The 24598-nt window shown below is 41.6% G+C and overlaps 1 protein-coding gene across 1 annotated transcript in view; it reads left to right on the top strand.

Annotated features, from left to right (window-relative positions):
- The window catches only part of TIAM1 (T-cell lymphoma invasion and metastasis 1), a 120608-nt gene that overhangs the window by 23859 nt on the left and 72151 nt on the right, over window positions 1-24598 (top strand). The window contains exons 5-12 of the mRNA XM_010001826.1: window positions 16-240; window positions 1668-1853; window positions 4204-4350; window positions 6436-6510; window positions 7532-7702; window positions 13040-13144; window positions 16895-16976; window positions 21944-22030. Coding sequence (XP_010000128.1) covers window positions 16-240; window positions 1668-1853; window positions 4204-4350; window positions 6436-6510; window positions 7532-7702; window positions 13040-13144; window positions 16895-16976; window positions 21944-22030 — 1078 coding nt within the window. The remainder of the gene's footprint in view (window positions 1-15; window positions 241-1667; window positions 1854-4203; window positions 4351-6435; window positions 6511-7531; window positions 7703-13039; window positions 13145-16894; window positions 16977-21943; window positions 22031-24598) is intronic.

Raw genomic sequence — 24598 nt, 5'->3', positions numbered from 1 at the left:
TTTCCCTCTCTTCAGACCTCTAGCCAGACTGAACTGGAGAACTGGATCACAGCAATCCATTCAGCTTGTGCCACTGCAGTGGCAAGGCAGCATCACAAGGAGGACACCGTCAAGCTCCTGAAAACAGAGATAAAAAAGCTGGAGCAGAAGATTGATATGGATGAGAAGATGAAGAAAATGGGTGAAATGCAGCTGTCCTCAGTAACAGACTCCAAGAAGAAGAAGACCATACTGGATCAAGTAATCTCACTTTCTTATGTGAAATAAACCCCTAGCAAATATTTAAAGCCGTCTTCAGGTAGCAATACCTCTCTCTGGTCCTGTTGTGCCATGCGTGTGTGTGGACAGAGCTCCCCAGAGCAGGCAGGACATGTATTGGCAGGAGAGCTATGCTGGCTGTCCTAGTTGCACTGTTTCTCCAAACTTTGTGCACTAAAGTAGAGCATGGGCTGTCTTCTGGCCTCCATATGAGCTGCTCAGAGGTTGAGTTAGGGCTTTAGGGGAGTGAAGAGGCTTCGAGACCATGGCAGCAGGATGCCTTATGGAAGAGCTGGTCATAGATTAATTAATGCTGCCGTTCTGTTGCCTTAAGCATGGAAGAGGCTGGTTCTTCTGCTGGCAGATGGGATGAAGAGACCATCCCTGGTTTCTGCTTTTTACAAGGGCCTACCTTGACCTCATGGCTGCAGCCTTGGCTGCCCCTCAGGACCACTCCTTCTGACTTGAAGTGGACAACGTAAGTTGTGTTTGAGAAGCAGAGAGTCTAGAGCAGATGTCTCTCCCACTGCCACAGTGGCACCTTATTTTAGGAAACTAACATATGGCTCCTGCTTCATTAGTTTGTAGCTTTTTTACAGCGGCTGCTAAATGCCCCTGTAACACAGACCATAGCAGCTGGGGCCCTAGTGTGCTAATCTAGAGAAAATTTGTAACCGCTGGAAGCATGTGAGAAGAGGGAAGAGAGTCTTTCTTTGTTGAAAGGACTCCACTCAAAGGCTGTCAATCACAGTGAGAAGACAGAACAGTCTCTCTTTATGTAACTGTTTTTCTAAATGCTTTGAAACCATTTCCTATTAGTAATTTGAATTATTTAAACAAGTCCTTACATAGGCTGATTATAGTGCTCTTTTGCTGGTGAGATTAATTGTCCCTAGTGTATAGCACTTTTTCAAGTATGGTGAACTCCACTGATGCTCACAGCAATGCTGCTGATGTGGCTGCTGATTCAGGGGCACTCGGTATGTGGAATTTGGTGGGGTTTGGTCTTCTTGTTTCTCAGATGCCCTTGATACATGAAAGAAGCCTCTTGAGGGACTGCTTAGAAGAGTACCCTGGAATACAAAGAAAATTAAAAATGGAATTTTAATCCTATTAATTAACATCGTATCAAAGGAGTGGTTGTCTCAGGAGAGCACTTCTGCCATGAACATAAAAAAGCTGTTTTCCATCTCATGAAATTTTTTTTGCTATTTGTATCCCATTTGGGTTTGGGAGAGTAGAAGGGTGGGAAAGAAGAGGAATCAAAGCTTCTTGAGTGAGATCAGCATTGGTGAAAGAAGTGTATCACTGGGAACAGTAGAATTTTCTCCAGGTATTTATCACTCTGTTCTTCCACCTCTCCCCTTTTCTTCTTATGCATCTCACTCTTCAATCTTTGCTGTACACAGATCTTTGTTTGGGAACAAAATCTCGAACAGTTCCAGATGGACCTATTTCGATACCGCTGTTACTTGGCAAGTCTCCAGGGAGGGGAGCTCCCAAACCCTAAAAGACTGCTTGCTTTTGCCAGCCGTCCAACCAAAGTTGCAATGGGCCGTCTTGGAATCTTCTCAGTCTCGTCATTTCATGCACTGGTAAGTTTGAACAGAGGCCAGAGGTCAACTTTGCCAACCTGCAAATCACTTCATGTGTTCTGTGCAGAGATCATGTCAACAAACAGGCAGAGGGAGGGGGGCCCTTACCTTAGTGTGCAGAATATTCTGCTTCCCGAAAGTGGTGTGTGTCCTAGATATAGATCAAAAAGAGATGCTTGCAAGCCATGGCCTTATGGTAGAACCATGTTTGTCCTAAACATGTGATTTTAAATTTCCAGATCTGCACTATAAACATGCTTTCAGGTCTTCCTGTTACAAGAGCTGGCTCATCTCTAATGGGCTTGATCCAAAAGTCCACTGAAGTCAATGGGGATCTTTCAGAGGCCCTCAGTGTGTGTTGGCTTAGATCTTCTTCAGCTTGATTTCCTTGCTACTATATGGATGAATCTATTGACCCATTAGTCTAATATCCAGTCTTCAGTGCTCCAAAAAGGAGGGGAAGTGTTCTTCTCTCTACTTATGGTGTGGCAAATAATGTTTGAGATGGTTGCTTAAATTTAAATAACGTAGAACCCAGCTCTTAAAAGTACAGGGAAATGTATTGCAAAGTAGTGTTTTTTAAATGAGTTTAAATCAAGTTCCTGTAGTTTCAGCTTGGACTCTTTGAGCTTCACAGAAATAGCTGAGCCCCACTGATGTCTCATAGATGTCAGCTGTACCCTTCAATTGAATCCAGAGCTGTAATTCAGTCAGGGGCGTTTTTATTCTTTTATATATGAAAAGATTAGTGTCATCATCCTGATAATTGCTGGTGGATTTTTATATATATTTTTTTTTAAGTGGCTGGGTGCAATTTGCATTTGTGCTTATTTTTTTTGCATTTAGCAAAGCACTGAGTGTTAGTCTGAAAAACAGTCTGCCTCTTCATGCTGGTGTCTTTTGAGAGCCAAGTGAAAAAAAAAATGTTTTGAAGATGTTGTGTTGAAAAAGACACATACTTTCTTCTCCTCTAAGCAAACTCTCATGTCCTCCTTTGCCCTCAGTAGTGTGGTGGTGGTGCAGTGAGTCTCAGACTCGAGCTGGGTTCTGCATGGTGATAGAATCCCTAGCTCTCCTGAAGACGTTCCTCAGTACATTAGCTAGAGGATGTGCTAAGTTTTCCAGCTGCCTCTGCACAAATGTCCCAGGTAGAGCTGAGAAATGTTTCACGAGTCCAGGCTGTGGAAATGGAGATGCTTGCAGTAGTGTTTACGTTCTCCTTTTCCTTCATATCTCCACATTTCCCAAGGAGAATAACCATTTACTCATACAGCGACAGTTCCCTGGGTACACGAGCCTGTTCATCCCATCTTTGTATGAGTTTTTGTATCTGCTGCACCCAAACAACCAGTTTCTCAGCTCTGTAGCTTGGGGCGTCACTCTGAGATTTGGGTGTTCCTGCTGGGGTTGCCAAATGACAGTCACATTTTGCTAGTTTCGGCTGTGGGAATTCAGTACAAAGGCGTTTCAGGAAGTGTACAGCCAAGTCTGCAGGGTGGGTCTGTCTGTCTGTCTCACTTCGCCTTGTGCTCCCGTTCGTACCTGCCATCTCCTACCACTCCCTTTTTTTGCAGGAGAGGAGCTTGCTCTCCAGAGGCCTCCTCAGCATGGGAAATCTGCTTCAACTTTGGCCTAAACACTTCACCTCACACTTATTTCTACCAGAGCTTCTTTATTAGGGAAATGCTTCCCAGATATTTGGTCTCAGTAAAGGCAAATATCTTTTTGCTCTGAAGGGGTTGCCACTGGCCATTTTTCAAGTACCCAAGAAGTTAACACTGCTTTAATCAAAAAGGCCATTTCAGCTGACTTTTTTTTCTTCCTGTGTTTTGCTCACTCCTTCAAATGTTGCTATCTTTAAGGAAGTGCAGGTTTTAAATACCTTGATCTATTTGCAAGCCTTTATCTGGCATTTTAACAGTTGTGAGTCAGTTCCAGGATGCCCAGAGTGTTTCCACAGGAAAACGCAAAGAGAAAGACTGGGCTTCGAAAGCAGCAGATAAGTTTGGAATCCCAAACCCTTCACTGGTGCTGAGGCTTTGCCCTGTGATAATTAGGCTGTTTCAAAGTAGATCTAATTAAATGCCAAAAAGGGGGAGGAGGAGTTACTGTCTATTTTAATTTTTGATGTTTGACTTTAGAAGAAGTGAGTTAAATAGCATTGAGAAGGAAGTAGCCTGGCAGCATCACCGTTGTCCCTGTTGTGAGTACACATTGTTGCCAGAGTGACTTTTTTTTAAAAAAAACAAACAAACAACAGCAACAGATTCCACTCTTTGTTACATTATGTAAGCCATGGTGCAGTGGGATGCTGCAACCTTTGTTTTTTAAAACCATGTGGCCTTGACAGGTGGCGGCACGCACAGGGGAGTCCGGAGTGAGGAGAAGGACTCAGGCCATGTCCAGATCTGCCAGTAAACGGAGAAGCAGGTTTTCTTCTCTTTGGGGGCTGGATACTACCTCGAAGAAAAAGCAAGGGAGGCCAAGCATTAATCAGGTATGTGTGTGGAAGTTTCTGATATTCTTATTTCCAAGGCTTATTTCTTAGCGTGCAGAATGCAGCTTATTTAGAGATCCACTCACACCAAGTACTTACACATCCAATCTTAACCTTACCTGCTTAATCTTTGACAGCATAGTGTCATCTCATTCCACATCCTCTTCAAAAATCAGTGACTATAATTACAGATAAGTCTACAGCAGTTCCTATAAAGCAAAGTTTGGAGTTTGCACCTTCTTTAGCTGAATTGGTTGCATTTCTACTGTGGTTGTATTTCTGCTGCTTCTGCTTTTGCTGGAGGTCCTTTTAAACTCAGGAGTAACAAAACAACAGTGTAAACCACATACAATTTTGGAAGGGGAGAAAAAAGTGTAGACTTGTTTGTTTCCTTAAATTAAAATTATGACTGTAGAATACTTTAAGTGTAGTTGAGTTTTGGGGAAACTTCCTGAAGCAACATAAAGCTTTGCATTTAGTAGGGACAGTCCCTGTTTTGCTTCAGATTTTTAAAAAATCAAAAGCTGAAATGTTTACACCCAGTTACTGAACAGATCTTTCTCTAGAAAACATGTTTCAGTGTGGAAAGAAGGTGCTTCCTTGTTATTCTTTCCAAACATCCCTAATAATAGCTTTTGCTTTTTGAGAGCTATACATCATCTAATTGCAGGAAATGTAGGCTTTGCTTTTCTTTCTCTTCTTTCACTTTTTGAAGAGAGAAAGGCTTGGGACATGTGTTGTTCTGTGCCCTGTGATTTCTTCTTCTCTCTGTTAAAGCAGCAGTGGGTGTTTGTTTTGTTTAGCAGAGGATGAATGCTGCAGAATTGTTTAGCTTGTTTTTAGTGAGACATTAAAAGTTCACCTAATATTTAGGAGCTAAACAAAAGTTCAGGGTTTTGTTGGGAAGCAGCAGATGCCTTTCTGAGTGCATTCCCAATTCTTTGTGCTGGTGCTCTGGCATCCCTGGTACTTTATACTTACTTTCCCCAAATTGTTACCACAAGTTGTCCTGAGCTAGGATCATGCTGTGTCTTCAGACCTGTTTTTGTTTGTTTGTTTGTTTGTTTGTTTTTTCCTGAACAAATCCTTTTTTCTTCTTCTTCTTTCAGTGGGGATAAATGCATTCTCCACATTTCTTCACCCTGCTCCCACTCTTACCCCCCTCAGTCTTCAATAACCACAGGCATGAAAAGGTTAAAGAAAAGTGATACTTGAGAGAGTCAAAGAAAAAGTTGTTTTTACAAAGTAGCAGAATATCTAATGTAGTGCCTGAAGTTATTTCCCCTGTTTGTGTGCAGCAGCATGCAATGTATTGTCAAGTTGAAGCAAAAACTGTATCATTCCAAAGGGCAATGACCTCTTCTATGGTCCCTGCTTCATTTTAGGTCCAGAACAGTTAACAGCCAAACCCAGCAACTTGATCATAAATCTGTGCTGATGTGGAGCTATAAACCTTAACTTTTTGGTTTTAATTGTAAGCTTCTGCTGCAGTAACAACCCTGTTTGCCTGTCTGATGTGGTTCTCTGCTGATTTGGGGGTGGATCCTGTATTTATTCCCATTCTGTTGTTCTTCTTGCACCAAGTCCTGTTGATTTTGGCTCTCTGGCTTGTGGTGGGTTACCAGCTTTTATTTCATTAGATGAGGGTTACACTAACTTGCGGTACTTGAACGTTTCCTAAGTACTTTTTGAAAGCTGTTTTATTACAAAACCAGCCAGAAGCTGAGACCTTCTGATTTCTCAGCCTTAGCAGAGGTGGAGAAGCATTCATTTCCCCCACTGTACAGGTGGGGAAACTGAGCACAAAAGGATACACGATTTGTCCAGCTCCATCAAGTAAATCAGGGACAGACCACTAAGCAGAACTGGCCTCTAAGCTTTCAGGATGGTGCTCTGTGACCAGCTTGCTCTTCATTCCCTGTCCCTCTTAACCAGCTGATATTTTCCTTTTCAGTGTTTTGAGATGAATATTTTTATTTTTTCAGTTTGATTTCCTTGCTAGACATTAGATACACTTACTGTGTGCTGCAGATGGTGTGGAGGCACATTCATGTTTTAAAGCAGAGTCTTTCTGTTGTTCCTCAGGTGTTTGGTGAAGGAGTTGATTCAGTGAAGAAGTCTCTTGAAGGCATCTTCGATGATACAGTCCCAGACGGCAAGGTAAAACTCCAGCTGCCTCCTTCCCCCTCATTTGCAGCCACCATAAATGCAGTGTTGACTCTGGGACTTGAGGGGGGACACGGAGCCCCTGGGAGAGGACCCTCTGTGCACTTTAGGGCTTGTAGTTGCTCTGGGAGGGTTAGAGCTGGTTGCCCACAGTGAAAAGGGCTCACTGCATGTGGCATCCTAAGTGCAGCCGGAGGTGCCAGATCTAGAGGGGTGTTAGCACTGTATGCTAGAGAAATCTCTTCCCACAGGAGGACTTTGACACCACTGGTTCTGGAAAACAGCTCCTTGTGACAACCATATTTAGTGTTGGCACAACTATGAAGCACAGGGCTTCCTCTGTTTTGTTCTCATACTCTTCTGTGAGCTTCTGTGTTTGCAGCCCAAATTACAACTGCTTTTTCTTTTCTCAGAGAAAGTCAGCTATCAACCAGCATTGAGACAGTGCTAAGAGGCACGTTCTTCATCTAGTGAATATGGGTTTAGCTGTGTGAGCCCACTTGCAGTAAATAGGAATTCTGCAGCTCTGTCACTTCCTGGGGATTTATAGCTTGGAGTGCAACTAGATGTATAGAAGACAGTAAATTCAAAATAGATGCTAAGATTTGTCATTTTGCCATTTCTAAACATAGGAACTGATGCATCTACAGCAGTTTTGTTGGCTTTGGATTGGTTATCCAGAAACACATTGCATTTAAGTTTTGATTTTAAATCTCTTTTTATCATTATTAGTTTTTGTTGCATTCTTAGCATTCCCAGTAACCACAGGGTGAAATCCCAGTGCATTGCATCAGTGTAGCTTTGTGGGTGGCATGGGAGGGCACACTTTATACTGCTCAGGTAAAACTGTATAAAGTTTTCCTGTCCAGACAAGCCTTCAATCTAGGCTTATGAATAAAATGTCTTCTCTACAAGAGGGCTTTTTGATACAGCATATAATGTTCTTCCACTTGTTATTGGTGATGAGGGGAATAATATTTGGCAGGTAGAGTCATAATGGATTTTGTCTATTTAGAGGGAAAAAGAAGTGGCACTGAGCAGTGTCCATCAGCACAATCCTGACTGCGATATTTGGGTTCATGAGTATTTTACACCGTCTTGGTTCTGCCTGCCGAACAACCAGCCTGCTCTGACAGTCATCCGGCCTGGGGACACTGCACGAGATGTGCTGGAAATCATCTGTAAGGTAAAGGCTACGAGCATGCTGTGGAGTGGCATGAAGTGTCTACAATCCTGAGCCCTTTCAGTTGAACCTTGTAGTGAGTTTATCTTGTGCCAGCCCTCAAACTGTGCTGTCCTGGGAGACTACATGTATGTTAGATGAAAAACATTAATGATACTGAATTTCTCATGCTCGCACCATGCAAGAAAAATTCCTACAGCTGGGGCTCAACATGAGTGTAGGGAGAGGAAGGCAGACTATGTGTTGCCTTCTCCATTTTGGCCACCATGCATGAGCATCTGAAGTGCCTTATCACCCTGACTCTGCCTGTGCTGCCACCTCTCAGGTACCGACAGACACTCTCCCCATCCACTGGCAGCTAGGCTGTGTGCAGGACCCTTCACCTCCCCCTCTCTGGCCTCCAGCATCCCAGCTCTGGCCCCGAGCATGATTACTTCCACTGGATATCCCTGCCACAAGTCCCCCTGCTTCTGCCAAACTCTCCTCCCGTGGCCCATCTCCTCTGCCAGGCAAGAGGGGCGATAATCACCCCTTCCCAGGTGCCAGCTCATCTTGTTTCCAGGTGCTATTCCTCCTCCCTTCCTTCCTCCTGCCTTTTCATTCCCTCTGGCTGGCATGGGGGAGGAAGGCAGATAGAAAACAGCCAGGAGTAGAAGGTGCCTGTGTTTGCTATCTGCATTGCAGAGTCAGGCTTACTTGTGTAGGTGGCAAGAGTGAAGAGAGAGAAAAACTTTCATCTTCATTTGGGGAGTGGGTGGAAGAAAAACCACCTGGATTTGAAATTTGGCCATTAAAAAATGTTACATCTTAGCAGAGAAGTTGAAAGCTTTGACAAATTAAATACAAGCTTTCAGTTCTGGCAGTTACATAATGTATGTTTTCTGGGCTGACTGCAAGGTAGACCAAACTCAAGGCACGTGCCTTTCTTAAAAGTGAGTCCTCTTTTGTACAACAACAACAGCAAAAGAAAACATTTATTACTGTGAAGAGCTTAACTTTGGGTACTTTTAGAACCTGTTGCGTGTGCTTCCAAAGAGAGGGAAGGTGAGAGAAAGGCATTTGTCTGCAATAATTATACAGTGTGCTTGTCTCTCTGTCAGGTGCTATATTAAAGAGTGATGCAGCTTGTGAAGGTTCATCATTTTATTCAGGAAAATATGACATTTTTGGAGAGAGACGTAATAGAGAAGCTGGATGACAAATTATTAGTAATGATTTTTTAAAAAAGATTTATATGTTGCTTTGGGTAAGAGTGATTAACTCAGTGGGCCAAATCCTTAGCTGGAGTAAATTGGTGTATCTCCACAGGTTTCAGTAGGTGTCTGCTGAGAATCTGGTCTCTCTGTGTGTGTTTGATTTTTGTGGGTGGTGGTGCATAAGGAGAAAGGGAGGTGGGTGAGTGGTTTTTTTTAAGAGCTATTACCTGTTTCTTTCCTTTCTGTAAGAGTTTTCAGTCTGGAAAGCACTGATGGATGCCTTCTTTTCTGTAGCATTTAATAATCAATCTCTTTCTTCTGTCTCTTGCATTCAGCTCATTTTTTCCCCTTTAATATCTGATCCACATCATTTCACATCAGTTTGCCATCTGCCATCTGAGAACCAGTCAAGTTCTGGTATAGTAAACATTTCAAGATCTACATTTCATATAAACCTCTTCATGTTTGTAGATGTGGTTAAATCTATCTGTGCTATTAAACTGAGCTTGATTATTCTGTTGGAGAACATTAAGTGCACTCAAATCATTGTAGAAAATGTGTTCTTATACTAGCATTGCTGCTTGTCATTATACAGTGAGTTAGATTTTGGAGGCTGCTTTGTGACACTTTTATGATTCAAAATTGGTGGGAAGAGAGTTTAAAGTGTATTTTAAAGTGTTTTCTTGAGGACTTCTAAGATTTAACTAATAACATCACTTGGAAGGCAGGAAAAGTCAGTGTATATACATTAAATAGTTTCCTATGAATAGTACTGATCAGTGTGAATGGATGTATACATATTACCAGTATTTTCATAATGGTATATCTTGAAATTGAGTAGAAACATGCACACTGCATATGGTTTTAGGCAGAGCCAATATGGGGAGAATAACTCAAAAAATCATGCATAGACAACATGGCATTTAGTTTTTTGACTGAACTGGATAAAAAGCAAAAAGGTTCTTTTTTTTCCCCATGATTAGCATTTTTCAGATAGACCTGCATAAGGGGCAAGAAACAGATTTTCCCTAGTTCTCCAAGTCTGTGCTTAAAGTCTCTGAGAAGTTAGTTAAGCCTGATGTTTTGTGGGCTTAATTTGAATTTGAGCTGGGGTTTTTCTACTGAAAAAGCTTGGGACCCACAAGTGCGAAGCCAAAGTAACAAGGTGGGATGGCTGGCATGTTTCTGTGGTGCTGTCATTTCCGTGCTAATGAAGGTCTCTCCCACCAAGCTGAAAGAATGTGCCTGTTCTTGAATCTGGTGATTGTCTGCTAAGGCAGGTGGGACTGAGGGAATGATGACCAAAGGTGTCTCAGATGGGTCTCAGATAAAGCTGAATGGTCCTCTGGAAGTACCAGTCCCTGGCTTTAACTAGAGGAGAGCTGAAATGAATTTATAGTTCAGGTTGTGCGTCAACATGCTACACCATGTGGAGCCTGTTGAATTGGATCACACCCTAGATTGTAAATGCTTCTTCAAGTGCATGTCAGTTAACCTGTCAGGTTGTGCTTTAAATTGGGTTAGCTGCTTACTTTATTTCAGACATAGCCAGATTTATTAGGAGAGAAAGAAATAAACTGAGAAGCTTATTTGGACTACTAAAAAGTATTTTGGGTGGTCCTGGAAGGATATTAATATAATTAAAGCTGCACTGTTTCTGGTTCCACCTTCCCACATATGGATGCAGCAGAGCCAGCAACAACAACAAAAGGTGGGTTAATGGTATGACTTTTAGGGCAGACTGGCTATGTCCACTTTGAGAAGGCCTTTTACTTCCACTTCAGTAGAAAATCATGCCTCTATTTGAAAGAGTTGAATGTAAAATTTTGAGGTAGACAAAGCCTTGCTGCAGCAATACACATGTTAATTAACTAAATGGTGTGGTTCATGTGCTGCACCATCACAGCTCTAATGGTGATGACTCTCATTGTCTGATTTGGGTGGAATTGCAAAGTAGTTCATGAATGGCATCCACTCTGGCCAGTAGTGTTTCTTGGAAGAAATGAGTGGGCAAAATACATGTGTGTTTTTTCCAGTGACCTCTCTAGACAATGCAGTGCTCTGGCATAGTTCAGGGCTTCAATGCAGCTTTGGTCATTCTGCATTTGGCTCCATCCTGCCCTCTCAAATGGCCAGCATACACAATTTTCTCCTAAGCAAATCTCCATGCCAAGACTGGTGTGGAAACAGAGGTGTCAATGGTCATCTCCATGTGTCAGGGACATGTAGCCTGTCAGCACAGGCCTGGCTGACTGGCATTTGTGCAGTGTCTGTTCCTGATGCTGCATGAAACGCAGGACATGTACAAGAGCTTCAGCGTAGGAGACCATGGGCTGATACACCATGGTGGAAGGAGGAGACTGCCAGGTTGCCTGGCTGTCTTTTCTGCTAGTATGGTTTTTCCACACAGAATTTTTTTTCCCCACTGGCTTTGCTGTAAACAGTTCAAGCATTTTCTGGACTTCCAGAGACTTAGCATGGACTTTTCTCTCTGGATGTGGGGTGTGCAGTCTGTAGCTTTATGTCTTCTCTTTGAGTTTAATTAGTGTGCAAAGCACTCTCTAGTTTGTATCTAGGGATAGTAAACGAATCTGACCAGAAACTAATCTAGGACTCCTATGTATGATTTATGCATGACTAAAACCAGTTCTGCTTCCCTTTAATTTCTGGGCTCTTTGTATGTGTGTGCATGTAAGAGAAAGAACTATGAAAAGAGTAAAAAATGGGCATGCAAAATGCTTATCAAAAACAAAAAAGAGGGCAGAGGATGAGGATCTCCTGTGCTCAGCTCTTTTTATTTTGGCCTTTGATATATTTCACATGCCTTATTTAATTAACTAGGTATTTGTCTGGATTATAGAGGTTATCCTATTTCAGTTACTCAGTTTCATACATGGATAATTTGGTCTTTGAATTGGACGTATTTCAGCATAGTGCTACATAAAGTGCAGCAATAGATCTGTCTTTTTTTCCTCCTTCATATTGGTAGCTCTTTTTTATTCATGAGTTAATCTAGACTTTCAAACATGTTCACTTGCTTGCTGAACAGTGTGTGATCTTTTCCATGGGTCACTCAGTGTACATTTCTCATCTCTGCTGTGTGATCAGTCAGCTGAGTTCTAGTGTATCATTGTCTTGGCTTGAACTGGGTAAGCGAGGCTTAAAAAACCATAATAAGTAGGCAATAATGATATTTTTGCATGAATTTTCAGACGAGCCATTGTTTTTGGTGCAACCCAGGAAACTGGTAATTTGCTCATACAAAATGAGAAGGCCAATGTATAAAAGCATATAATAATGGGATTTCAAAAGTGACAGTAAAAATTATTTACCTCCTGTATTTGTGAATCACTTTGGGTTACAAACTTTGAAAGTAACTTCTGAATGACATCCTTTGTGTCAATCATAATTCACATGTGTTTTGATTACACACTGCATTAACCTCTGCTTAAATCAAGCTTATTAATCGTGCTGAGAAAAGGTCATTAACATCTCCCAGACCAAATGCTGTATCCTCAGCTAATTATAACTAATTCATTAAAATGGTGTGACCTGTTTCCACTGGGATGTAATCCAATATGCTGCCCTTAGCTTCTTTTAGTCGTATAAAGCCAGTGTACCCTGAGCTGTTTTGGATTAGAGGACGTACAGATTTTTTTTTTTATATTAACCTTTCTTGAAAGCCACATCATTAAAGTGTGAAGATTCTAAAAAAACAAAACAAACAGAAAAAAACCAGCTTTTTTGTTACATTTTTCTCTGTTAGTAGAGCATCTGTTTTCCTCCTTGCAGTTTAACATGCCCTTTTGTATACAAAGGTTTGCTCTGAGTCTTCTACAGTAATAGTGGTTTTTTATTTCTGCAATAGCATGGAATGGAGCAGAACTGTCAGATAAGCAGGACCAAAAAAGCTGCTTAAGAGTACTAGCACTGCCTTTGTCATCCTGGCCAGTGGTTAAATGAAGGCTTATTTCTGTGGAAGAGGTGGAGGTTCAGGTTCTTGTTCAAGGTAGGAGGTCACGGGCCTCTTGTGAAAGATGATGCTGGGGCATTTTTCTTCCTATGAGTGTCAGGCCATTCTCTAAGTATAGGTGATGTGAGCCATTGCTTTTTCCTCCTAAAGTCTCTTCCCTGTCTCTTGCAGACACACCACCTGGATTACTTTGCTCACTACCTGCGTCTCAAATTCCTGATTGAAAACCAGATTCAATTTTATGTACCAAAGCCAGAAGAGGATATCTATGAACTGGTAATGCTACCTACTGAACAAAATTAAATGATACTTGGTAGGACACTATTAATAAGTGTTTATCTGTCATCTGTAATATGCAGAATTATGCTTTTTAACTTGCAAATTTAGTGCTCTGCACACCATAGCAAATTGGCCTACAGTAAAGTAATCTCCCTAGACATTTCATCTCGACAAGAGAGTTGCTATTTAGCTTATGTTTGTGCAGGCACGTGTCTCTGTGGAAGAGAGAGAGGATCTACAGCCACAGGTAATGGTGAAAATCACTGTAAACATAGTTAGGATTAACTTTTCTCAAGGTTGCCTTTTCCTGTTGTTCATATTGTCTTTGGTAAAAAAGACAGTGTTGAGGCCTGTGTATTTCTGGTTCAGATCACTTTGCATGATTTTTCAAGAGAAGGAAAATGCACAGGTAGTTGGGGTTTTTTTGCTTTGTTGTTTGGTTGAGGTTGTTCCCCCCCACTGAATGAGGAGTAAATGTTGAAGTTAAAAAGCTGTGGAGTTATGTGTTACTATATACTTTCCTAATTGCTTCAGTTAGATGTTTTCATATCATTCATCTCAAAAGCAGACTTCAAAGGAATTTTTAATTTGGAGATTAAAAAAAAAGACCAAGTAGAATTAGTGTCATTGATTTTACACATGCACATTAAAAAGTTTTTTAAACTTTTCATTGGTGGCTTTTTTTTTAATAAAAAGTAAAACTTTGCCAATTATGGATGCTTTTGCTCATATAGTAAAGAAGTTCTAAAATTTGCCATTAACACTATCAACAACAACAAAAAAGAGTGAGAAAGTGCTAGTACAGTACTAAGACTGAAAAGTAAAATGTAGCTGGGAAAAATTAAAGATCAGAGGAGACAGATTTTAGCTTTCATTGCCTGCAAGGATTTTGGTGACTTGTCTTATGTTGAGAGGATGTAGGATTGACATAGTCATCAGTTATTGTTTATTCTGAAAAAATGAAATCAAACCAAAACTCTACAGCCAGTGGGACTATGTACATGCTGGAAGACTATAATATGGATAGATGTTGCACAGTTGTATCTAATATAGTAATATTAAAACAACACACATTTGTATGTTTGCTTGTGAGGGTATATGTGTGCTTGTTTCATTAGAAAATTTGAGTTACTTTATTTCAGTGTTTGATTAAATGATTGTGGTGCAATATGATAAAACTAATGCTTGTATTTTAGTAGTCTCCCGAATATCTGTTTATTGTCTAATGTTGATGTCACCTTGCTAGAAGTATCTTCCATCTTTTAAGATGCTTTTAGAGATACACATTGCTGCAGAAAAGGTAAACAACATTTCCTAGGATGAAATTCTTTTTTCTCGCAGAATTCATAGGATGTATTTCTTATTTAAGAAATGGAGAATAAATATCCATATTCCAGTCCTCTCCAAAACATTAATGCTGATGCTTTGTGCTCTGACACAGTCTTTCAATAATTACAAGCTTGGTGTATTGTGTCTTACAAATGGTAGTAAGGGCTTAGGGGGGAGTATTTAGATTAGGTGCTGTACCAGGAGGTTATAGCTGTTTAAGCACCTGTTACTGTAAACGAAGGTTTTGGCTGAAGCTTGATGTTCCACTTTTTACTTGGAGTGAGATGGCCCTTTTAGGTGGAAGCACAAGACCAAAGGCTTCCCTGAAAATCTTGCAGGTGTGATGAGGCTGGGTTGAAGGCATTTGGGCTGATAGAAAAGGTAGCCCCTGGGAAAGGGTGCTGGAACAAGACCAAAAGTAGTAGAGGAACAAAGGGCAAGGAATTGAAAACAATAGCAACAGTAGTAGTAGTAATAATAAAACCCAATAATATCCCAAGGTTGCCATGAGAACCACTGTGAGGGACTTGAGTGGCACAAAGGGGCAACACTGCCACTGTCAGGATGAAATCCTGTCCTTGGGCCTAGCAAACCTCCTTGGGATGCTCCTAGTATTGCTATCAAACCTCTCTGTGCCCAGATAAGCTGCTTGTCCTTGGTTTTGGGACAGTGGGTCCACAGGGCACAGAAATCTGAATGGCACCTCAGGGCTCCTTCCAAACTGGCTCTCTGGTTTGGGCAGCTCAGCTGCAGTCCAAGCATCCCAGTTATTTGCCTCCCATTCAACACAGGTTCTTGCTTGAAAAGGCACTTTGGGATGCAGGCAGTATGTGTAGCTCCTGTATCCTTGTGAGATCATGGCAGACATCCTCCTTGGTTCTGGACCTGCATGCTCAGTTTAGATAACTGCAGGGATCAAACTCAAGTTTTGTTTGGAAAACACTGCGATTTTCAGTCCATTTTTTCTTTCTCCTTTTTTTAAAACCTGTGCTGAAATCTAGCTGAGATTTTTGTAAAGGTCATTTGACTCTTTTTCAGATTCTGAAAAATATATATTTGAATAATATATATGATTCTGAATAATATATATTTGAAAACCATGTCTTAAAAATATTGCTAGCATGGCATCCTTGTTTAGTTTTACATTTTATTTTACTACATGGAGTATAATTTAAATGCATATATAACTGTTGTGTAATTCTTAATATTTGCAGTTAAACAAATGTGCATGTGTTCATAAAAGCAGAAGATAATATTATATTACTAAAGAAACCCTTTACTAATTAATTACTCTTAATTTTTAAATATATTGGTTAAATACTTCAGTCTGAACACTGATGCCACCTTGTTTCAAAATGTTAATTATTGTGAATTCCTTTTTTACACACTCATACCAGCATGTAAACAAAATTACTATTTGCCTGTCGGTATGTTTTTTTTCAAAAACAAAAAGATGGTTTTTTTACTTAAGTGCTAGCCTGTGCTATGGAAAGAACAGCTTAAAACCTTGGCTTAGCTGGAGTTTTCCAGAGTGTCAAGTCTGTCTTACAAGGAGCAAGTCAGGGCTGACTCCCAAAGATGTCAGCTCAGAGCCTCAAATATCCGATACAGGTGACTTGGTCTGGAAAAGTGGGATTTCCCTGTCTTAGGTGGCACAACAGGACCTTGTTCAGAGCTTGGGGCAGGACCCCAGTACAACAGAGAGCTACACAAGACAGGAGAACATAGGTGATTTAGAAGCACAAAATGTGTGATCTGTGGTGGAGGTGTTGCCTGGCTCCTGAAAGGCAGAGTGAATTGCACCTGCATGCTTAGGCTTCTGGGTTAATACCTAGGTGTGAATTTGTGCTGGTCTCCTGGGAAGGATGTTAATGACTATTTCAAAGACTTGGGAGGGCTTTTCTTGGTACAAATGAACATAAATGTGCTAAGGATGATATTTCATGATAAGAGTGAGCTGCATATCAAATCTGTTAGTCTTCTAACAATTAAGAAATTCATTTAAGAAACAAAATCCCACCTTGTGAATTTATTACTATCAAATAATTTAATTCCTGCAATGTCTTAATCAAAATTATATAAAAATGTTAAATGATGAATACCCGTAAAATAAGAAAACAGGAATAGAAGCTTTGTTTCTTGTGCTCAAAATGGTATTGACTGAGTGAAATAGATGTATCTTTGCTCTAATGTTGGCAGTAGTAAAACACTGCTTCCTCCTCTTTAACTGTGTTCAAACAGTAAAGTTTGGTGACACTACTAATAAATCTTACACATGTGGAGATAAATTGTTTGACAGAAAATGACCACGGCCCACTTCTTCCACCTGTAATTTAAAAGAAAAATCTGTTTGAAATTTTTACAGTTGATGTGTCCTCCCACAGTAACATACTTTTGTGTTACATTTTTTCTCTTCAGCTGTACAAAGAAATTGAAATCTGTCAGAAAATAACACAGCACATTCAAATAGAGAAGTCTGATGCATCCTCTGATATTTACGGTGAGTTTCTCTCCTAGCTTTGTTTCTAATTTTCTGCTAATTCAGTCCTAGTGTGTGCAGGTTCTTGCTTGCTATTCACTGGTACACCTGAAAGGCCTGTTGAATGCAGCAAGAAGATCACATCTGATACCTGTGCCATCCACAGAAAGCTCACTCCCCTGCCCTGAAGTGGGATGGCTTTATTTGCAGTGCACTGCATGCTATGTTTCCTGGTGCTCCAGCTGTAGGGTGTGCAGCTCTTCAGTGAGATCTATGGTGGCAGAAAGGACAGATGTTTTCTTGTTCTTGTAGTTTCTCAAAATACCGTCTAAAGAGGTTGTGCAGCTGAGCGCCACTGGAACACAACATCCTTTGCCCTTTGTCACATCCTACATGAGTGCCAGCATGGTGGCATTCATGGGGTCCCTGCAGTGGGGCTTGAGAGGGGGCTGCCAGTGTAGCTTGATGCTGCTAGCAAGCTCTCCCACTCCTCAGCCCTTCCACCCAGTGCGATGGCAGGGATGCAGCCAAGAGCATTGCTGTAGGTAGGACACATCTCAAGGTCTGTGGCCATGCAGGTGTCCAGGAGATGCTGCTTGCCCCCTTCCCCCATATGCTGTGGGGACTCAAGCTGGGTCCATGTCTCATCCCGATGTTACTGAGGCTGGAGGAGCCTAGCCTCAGTGTACACCCAGACCTCAAGCATGCTCCGACTCCTTGAGCCAGAATCTGACATGTCATGCAGATCTGTGTATAAAACATAAAACAAAGGAAGTCTTCCCTGTGAAATTTCAGCAAAATCCCTAATCTTTACCTGGAGGTGTCATATTTCTTTGCTTTCAAGTATTTAAAATTACAGACCTCCAGCCTGGTGAGTTTGCCCTTTGGTCTGACAATTACAGTTTTGTGGTGTATTTTAAAGTTATTTGTGCAACCTACCCTGCAGGAAGCCAGTCTGCATCTTTTTACTGTTTATCTGAATGTTCTGGTTTAGTCACTAGAATAATTCTGAATCCCCAATCTGCTTAATATACAGCTGCAGGCCATTTGAATATTGAGCTATGCTACAAAGCAGTGGTCCTGACTGCAGCTTGAATATTGGAGGCCTAAGAGAGAAATATTAACCAGTGCAGCGATGGCCCTGAGTTTGATAAGTGTGCTGTGCTTGAAAGTACTGCAAGAGTTAGGGGTATCATAGCATTTCTGTCTTTTTCTTCTCTTTTTAAAAATGATAGATGGGAAAGACTGCAAAATACACTGTCATGTTCCGTGGAATGAGATCAGCTGTGTGAGACATAGGATTTATTTGTTCAGTGGCTCTGACCCAGCAAAAAGTGAACCCTAAATACACCCCAAAAAACCTGACTTTTCTGTCATTGAAAGAAAATGGAGAAACTTACTTTGACTCTGAATGGCAGCAGAATTTTTGTAGTCTGTGTGTGTCTCATAGAAGCACTCCTATGTGTTCATACAATGACAAGTGTTTGCTGAAATACATGTGTGCCTGGGGAGCAGAGGTGAAATGCTGATCATGTCTTGGTGCTGGGGAAGGCTAGGGTTCCTCCTGAGATGCTTTCCCATCCTTTATGTTCTTTAGTCTCTTTACAGAACAGCACATTCACGAGTTATGAGAACACAAAGATCAGAGCTTTAAAATTTTGGCATAGAATCTTTTTTAACAGAGATTTAGTCTTTTTTAAGGGTTCTTTACTACAGGTTTTGTTTTGAAAAAAACCCACAATCAATAGTATGACCTCACAGTCTCCAAGCATCTAAGCACCTGCATAAGTCCTTGTGTGAGTGGGGCTGCCTTTGAGATTGATTCTCAGGAAGGCAGGCAGCACTGGAGGCTCAGCCCCTCACTGGCACTTCAACAATTTTTGGGAAGTGGGGCAGGAGCCAGTACAGAAACCAAATGTCTAGAGCATGAAGTGTCCTTTTTCTATGCAGAAAACATACATGCAAATTCCCTGTGCCTTGATTCCTTCAGAAGAACTGGAAAAGTCTTCATTTTGAAAATGGATAAAATTATGAAAATCATTAGTGACATTACCTGTTACCAGTATTCCAGCAACAGCAATAATACTACTTGTAAATAACCTTGGATTTTCAAGATACTTCACAAGGAGCTGTTAATTAATCCCAACAATGTAGACTTACTGCTCCTATCTCCATTTAACAGACATGGTATCAATTAGGGTGCAATTAGACAGGTCAGTTCAGCTTGTTAGCCTGGCAGAAAGGTAAGATAATGAAGTGAAGCTGTATGTTGGCTTTGCAAGCTGTTTTTGGCCAGCTAAGAGATTCTGGTGCTGAGGAAGTAGCAGAGCTGCCCCTTCAAGCATTAGCAGGCCTTTGGAGCAGCTTCACCATGGCCTGGAGCACACCTGAGTTCAAGTGACATTAAGAGGACAGAGCAGAGCATTTACAGGGAAAGCTCACCTGGGAACATTTAGTAGAATTTCTACTCCCACTCATGTGCTTGTGGAAAGGGCCACTCCTGGAGTGTCTGGCTAGTGTGTCGGGCCTTCCCAGCATTAGCTCTGTCAGTGTGATGCTGTTGCTGATGTCCAGACACATTGCTTCTTTCACTGGTACCAGCCTTTTTGCAAAGGTTGTGCTGGCAAGTCGTGGCACACCAGCAGGAAGAGCCTATTGCTTCCAGCTTCTGTATGCCCTGGGAACACACTGGCATTTTTGTTAGCAAAGGGGTCAGGGCAATTTTCTGAAGGTGGATTTGTTCAAGTGTTGTGCTGATTTGGTGAGGCCATGTGCACTCATAGGTGCAAATTTCTGTTCTCCTGTCATCAGAACTTTGCAGTGAGGAAAAGGCTCTGTCTGGGTCACCACCCATCACTTCCCACCTGTGTTTCAGAGTCCATGCACAGTTTGATCATAATCTTTTTGGCAGTGATGCCAGCTTATGCAATCGTTGCTTCCACCCACTCCTGCCCTTCCTCTCATGCGATGCTAGTACATGTGTTTGTATGGAGCACCTGCAGACTTCAGCCAGTTGGAAACCGTACATTCATACTTTACAAGTGTATATACGAACTACACAGACATGTTTACACGTGTATGCATATTTACAAGTATATATATATATATTTATAAAAATAAAGCTTGACTTCAGGTATTTCTCCTCTTGATGAGTTACCTGCTCTGCTTTACTGCAGGGCAGTGAAAGCAGCGGTACCTGCACTGCAGTGGGACAGGAATGCTGTTTCAAATTTTTCAGCTACATCACAACTGTGAAAATAAACCATTTTATCCATACTTAGTTTATGGTCACATACCCTGTCTGCAGTGGGTATTTGTAAGATGACCATTTAAAGGCTGTTGCCAAGTGCCCATCACTCATCTCCCAAAGGTGATGACAACACATTTAATTACTCCTTGCACTCATTCTGCTCTGGATTTTTTCTTAATGAAAGCTGAATTTAAAAACAACTACACATTCCCTTATGCCTGACAAATCAGAGGAGGCAGAGGTCTTCTCATGGAAGAGACTGGGAGCTTAGGACTGCTTAGGCATGCAAATCTCTTCAAGTTAGCCTCAGTGAGAGCTCTAGGTACAACTCAGCCTTGTTTTAACTGTGTGATAGTTGAGTGTAGAACAGCATGTAAGTTGAAAAAGGGTGATGGTATTAGTAACTGATAGTTTGTGCTGACTCAAACTGCACTCTTGTGGCTATGCTTGGCTACTGTGCTTCTGGTTAAGGGCCTTGCAGGTAGGCTTTGCAGTGATAACAACCAATATCTACTATTTTTTTTTACAGCTGCTCATTTGTTTAGTTAAGAGTTTTTCTCTCTGCCAAGGTTGGTGTGTTGAGTGAGCTTCACAAATTTTATTTTATTCAGGCAGAGGAACTTGCATATATTCCAAGTAGATCAGTAAGTCACAAAGGGCCATATGCTCCTTGCTTCTAGGCTGCCACATTCTTCCCCCTCCTTTCTCTTTTTTTTTTTTTTTTTTTTAATGATAGATGAAAAAATAACTTCTTATCCATAAGCACCAACTTGAAGGGAGTCCTAAAGTCTGAGTAGGCTCTTAGCACATCTGCTGCTTCTTGGCTGGTAGTTGATTCCATGTCAAACAAGTGTCTCCCCCAAGAGGTTTGTAAATGTTCTTCTAGTCAGAAAAAGAACAAATGGTTGCCTACACCCATTTTGGGAGTAATGGAGTTTCAGAAAGGCAAATGTTCTGCTTTAGATAACTCTCAACAGAAAATAAATAAACCCTATTTAGCTAACCACATTGTATTTCCTTTACACATTGTTATCTTAGGCAGTGTCAAACACAAATGGCAGGAAAATCACCAAAACTAAACATAACAGTACCATTTGCACTCTTCAAATTAAGACTGCTTCAGAACTGCCATTATAAAGATGGTCTATAGGTCTCTAACGTAGCTATAAAATGTGCATTGAGCTGAGACTTAGCAAATAATAGGTCATGTCAGGAGCAGCTGAGAATAGAAAGGGTTAAAAGAAGAAGCAGTATTTTTGCAAACTTGTCCAGTCAGGGAATTAAAAAAAGTAAAACTTGGCGTTCTTCTTTAGCAGGTGTTGTTTGCCTTGTCTGAGTTCAGGATGGCACATCAGCCACAGCTCTCTGCTTCCTGGTTTTTGTCAATTTCTGTCACAAACCACATCTCTGCGCAGCTTTTGTCTGCAAACAGCAAAACTTCTTGAAGTGACTACTTGTGGCAGGAGAACTGGAAGTCTGTTCCAACATTTTGCAGCTGTGTTATCCTCAAATAAAGCTGTAAATGATTTATCTATACACTCAGAAATTATGTACAGGTTTTTGTTAAAGCCACTTTAATTTTCTAACTTTGTGTTTGTAAAGGTTAATGGGAAGGAGAAGGGAGGAATTTCCAACTGTGCTGCTGGGATAGTGCAGCCTTATCTGTAGTGTGTGCAGTTGTGAGGACACACTGAAAGTGGTTGGCTTTTTCTAACTGCATCACTGGGTATTTCCCTAGGTTTCTCTCTGTCGTCTGTGGAAGAAGAAGGTGTTCGTCGGCTGTATGTGAATGGTGTCAAAGAGACAGGCCTGGCTTTCAAGAAAGGTAAAAGGCTAAACTGTTTTTGTTATCGCTTGCTTAATCCTGGTGTGGACCATGAGCTTGTTGGGATGGGAGCTTTATGAACACACCAAACCATGGTCCTTGTCCGAAGGAGGTTACGGTCTTTTGAAAATAATTTGGGGTACGGAAGACCTGACTCTGTTCTGCTCTTGAGATCATCTATGATACATAGTCAACCTCTCTTAATTTTGAGTTGCTATATATGTAGCAGGGTTAGCACATCCCTTGCAGCTAGAAAGAGGAGCAGGGCCCTCTCAAATCAGTCACTGCAAAATGACTGGGTATAGTAGAAGTCCTCATAGTGCTCTCTCTGTGGCTGGAATTACTGCTACTAGTTTTGCTTCCAGCCTTTGCAGGAAGCATGACAGCAGTTGGGCCAGAAACTGGCAGAGGTAACTGGGTTGCCAGGCTCATCTTAGGGCATTCCTTGACTTTTCCAATGTGCTGGCATTACTGCTTGTGCAGTCATGGGATAGGCTGGTTAGGGAGCTGGGCAGCTAAACAGGTTTTAAAATATAACATGAGTTGCACAAAAAGTGGGAAGACTCTTTATTTCTTCATAACCCGTCAATTTATGTAGAGTCCTCAAAAACACCTTCAGAGTTTTCTTGATGAGTAGTTATATGGTCTTGCAGAGCTTATTCAACAGTTTGCTGTTGCTGTCAGCAATGGGTGCTGGTCTCCCCAAAGCTGCCTGCAGACCTTTGCCTTGTGCTGACTCTGGCACTCTGCTGAGCCAATTCTGCTCACTGTCTTAACAGAGAACTGCAAAATGTGTGGCTGGTTTTCTGACCCACTAGCAAATGGAGTAGGCTTGTGTTGCAGTGAAGCAAGTGGCAGAAGTGTCACAGCAGAGGGACAGGACTGTGCAGGCAGAAACTAGAAAGGAAGAATCTGGGGAGGGGGAGCAGTTCTGGCTGCAGGGAGCCTGGAGTTTTCCTCACCTGCAACATCTAACCCTAATTCAAGAAAACCTTGTAAGTGGTTCTGGAGGCTCCTGTGTATGTGTGTCTGTTAAACTTGAAAAGACCATCTTTCTCTCCTCAACCCACCTCAACCCCATACGATTTCCTGGCTGACAGGACAGGGATTCTTCCAAAAGCCCTGACCAGGGGCTGGGGGACATTTCGTTGCCAGCCTGCACCAGGGAAATAAAACTCTGTGGGCTTTTTGTGGGGAGCAAAGAGAAAATGGGGGACGAGGTGTGTGTGTGTGTAAGGGATCAGCAGGGCCTCTTTATTTTTAGAAAAGGTTTCTGCAACAGTTTAAATGGATGCATGAACACAGACTGCCTCCTGTGGGGCTAAAACGCTAAAACATGCTTTCAGTGATATGTTGCTTTTCACAATTAACATAAAAAGCTAATTCTGTATGAACAGTATTTGGTAGGGTATTATGACAAAATAACCCATAGTTAGTAGAATGCAGTGAGGAAAACTCTCCTCCTCCCATTATTTACATTCATATTTGCATTTGACTGCACTTCCTATAAGAAGTCTAACAAGAAGAGATACAATGTTTCATTTTCAATCTTTCCTCCAGTTAGAAAACTTAGATTTTATTTTCTCCTAATAGTTTTAATAATTTTTATTTTTTTCTATTGTTCTGTGTTAGCTAGACCATTGTTGGAATTTGAGCTGCTTGATTGTACTGAGATACACATGATGCTTTACCCTAAATAATTAAAACCAAAGACTATAAAGAGCAAATGAAGCCCCAGATACGATGTTTATGGTTGTAGGCATATTAATGTGCTACTATTATGACATGGCATCACTAAGTAGAATAAATGAAATAATGCAAAATGCTTGACTTGCCTTGTTTTGTCCTTGTTTCAAATATGATTTTATGGTCCGTTTATTTTGTAGCTGTTCTATCTATTTAATTTTATTCTCTCCAAAACTGCACGCTACACTACAGTTTCAGGGCACAATGGCATGCATTTAGAAAGATCTCAATTTTCTTAAAGAAGACTGAAGCCCTTTAGCCTCCTCCCTTCCATGTTTTTTCCTTGAATGTGGGTAGGTAATCTGTTTCCTGGAGGGTGCAGCTGAGCTCTGCTTGCAGCTCGGGCTCATTGAGTAAGGCCTTTCATCTGGGTTTAAAGGGTGGCAAGACTTGTCCCTCACATGATTGCTCACCCAGAGGACTGCATGGCATGAGGGCAGGTCAGCCTCACAGAGCAGCTTTTTCAACCCCGGAAATTCCGTCTTTCATCCCTGTAAAAGCCAGGACAGTGATCAAGATGATGCAGCACTCCTGTTGGGAGATTGGTGGCCTTTGCAAGAGTGTGTGTTCCCACTGGCTGTGCCCAGTGGGCTGGCTCTTGCTGGGGGCTGCCTGTGAGGGACCACCAGCATCACCCTGAAGCGGACACAAAAGCTGCAGCAGTAGGAGCAGCTCCAATGATTTGGGCTGTCAGCACCAGCATGCCCTGCTGCGCTGCTGCCTATCTGATCTTAAATGTTATTTGGGATTAAACCCATGTCCAGCTTGCTGTTAAAAGTTGGAGAATGGGCCCAGCTGGCTGATGGGAAGGTCAGCATTCCT

Source organism: Chaetura pelagica, unplaced genomic scaffold (assembly GCF_000747805.2).
Source record: "Chaetura pelagica isolate M959 unplaced genomic scaffold, ChaPel_1.0 scaffold637, whole genome shotgun sequence".
Classification (NCBI taxonomy): domain Eukaryota; kingdom Metazoa; phylum Chordata; class Aves; order Apodiformes; family Apodidae; genus Chaetura; species Chaetura pelagica.
Note: the sequence above shows the minus strand (reverse complement) of the source record. Positions and strands in the feature narration are given on the sequence as shown.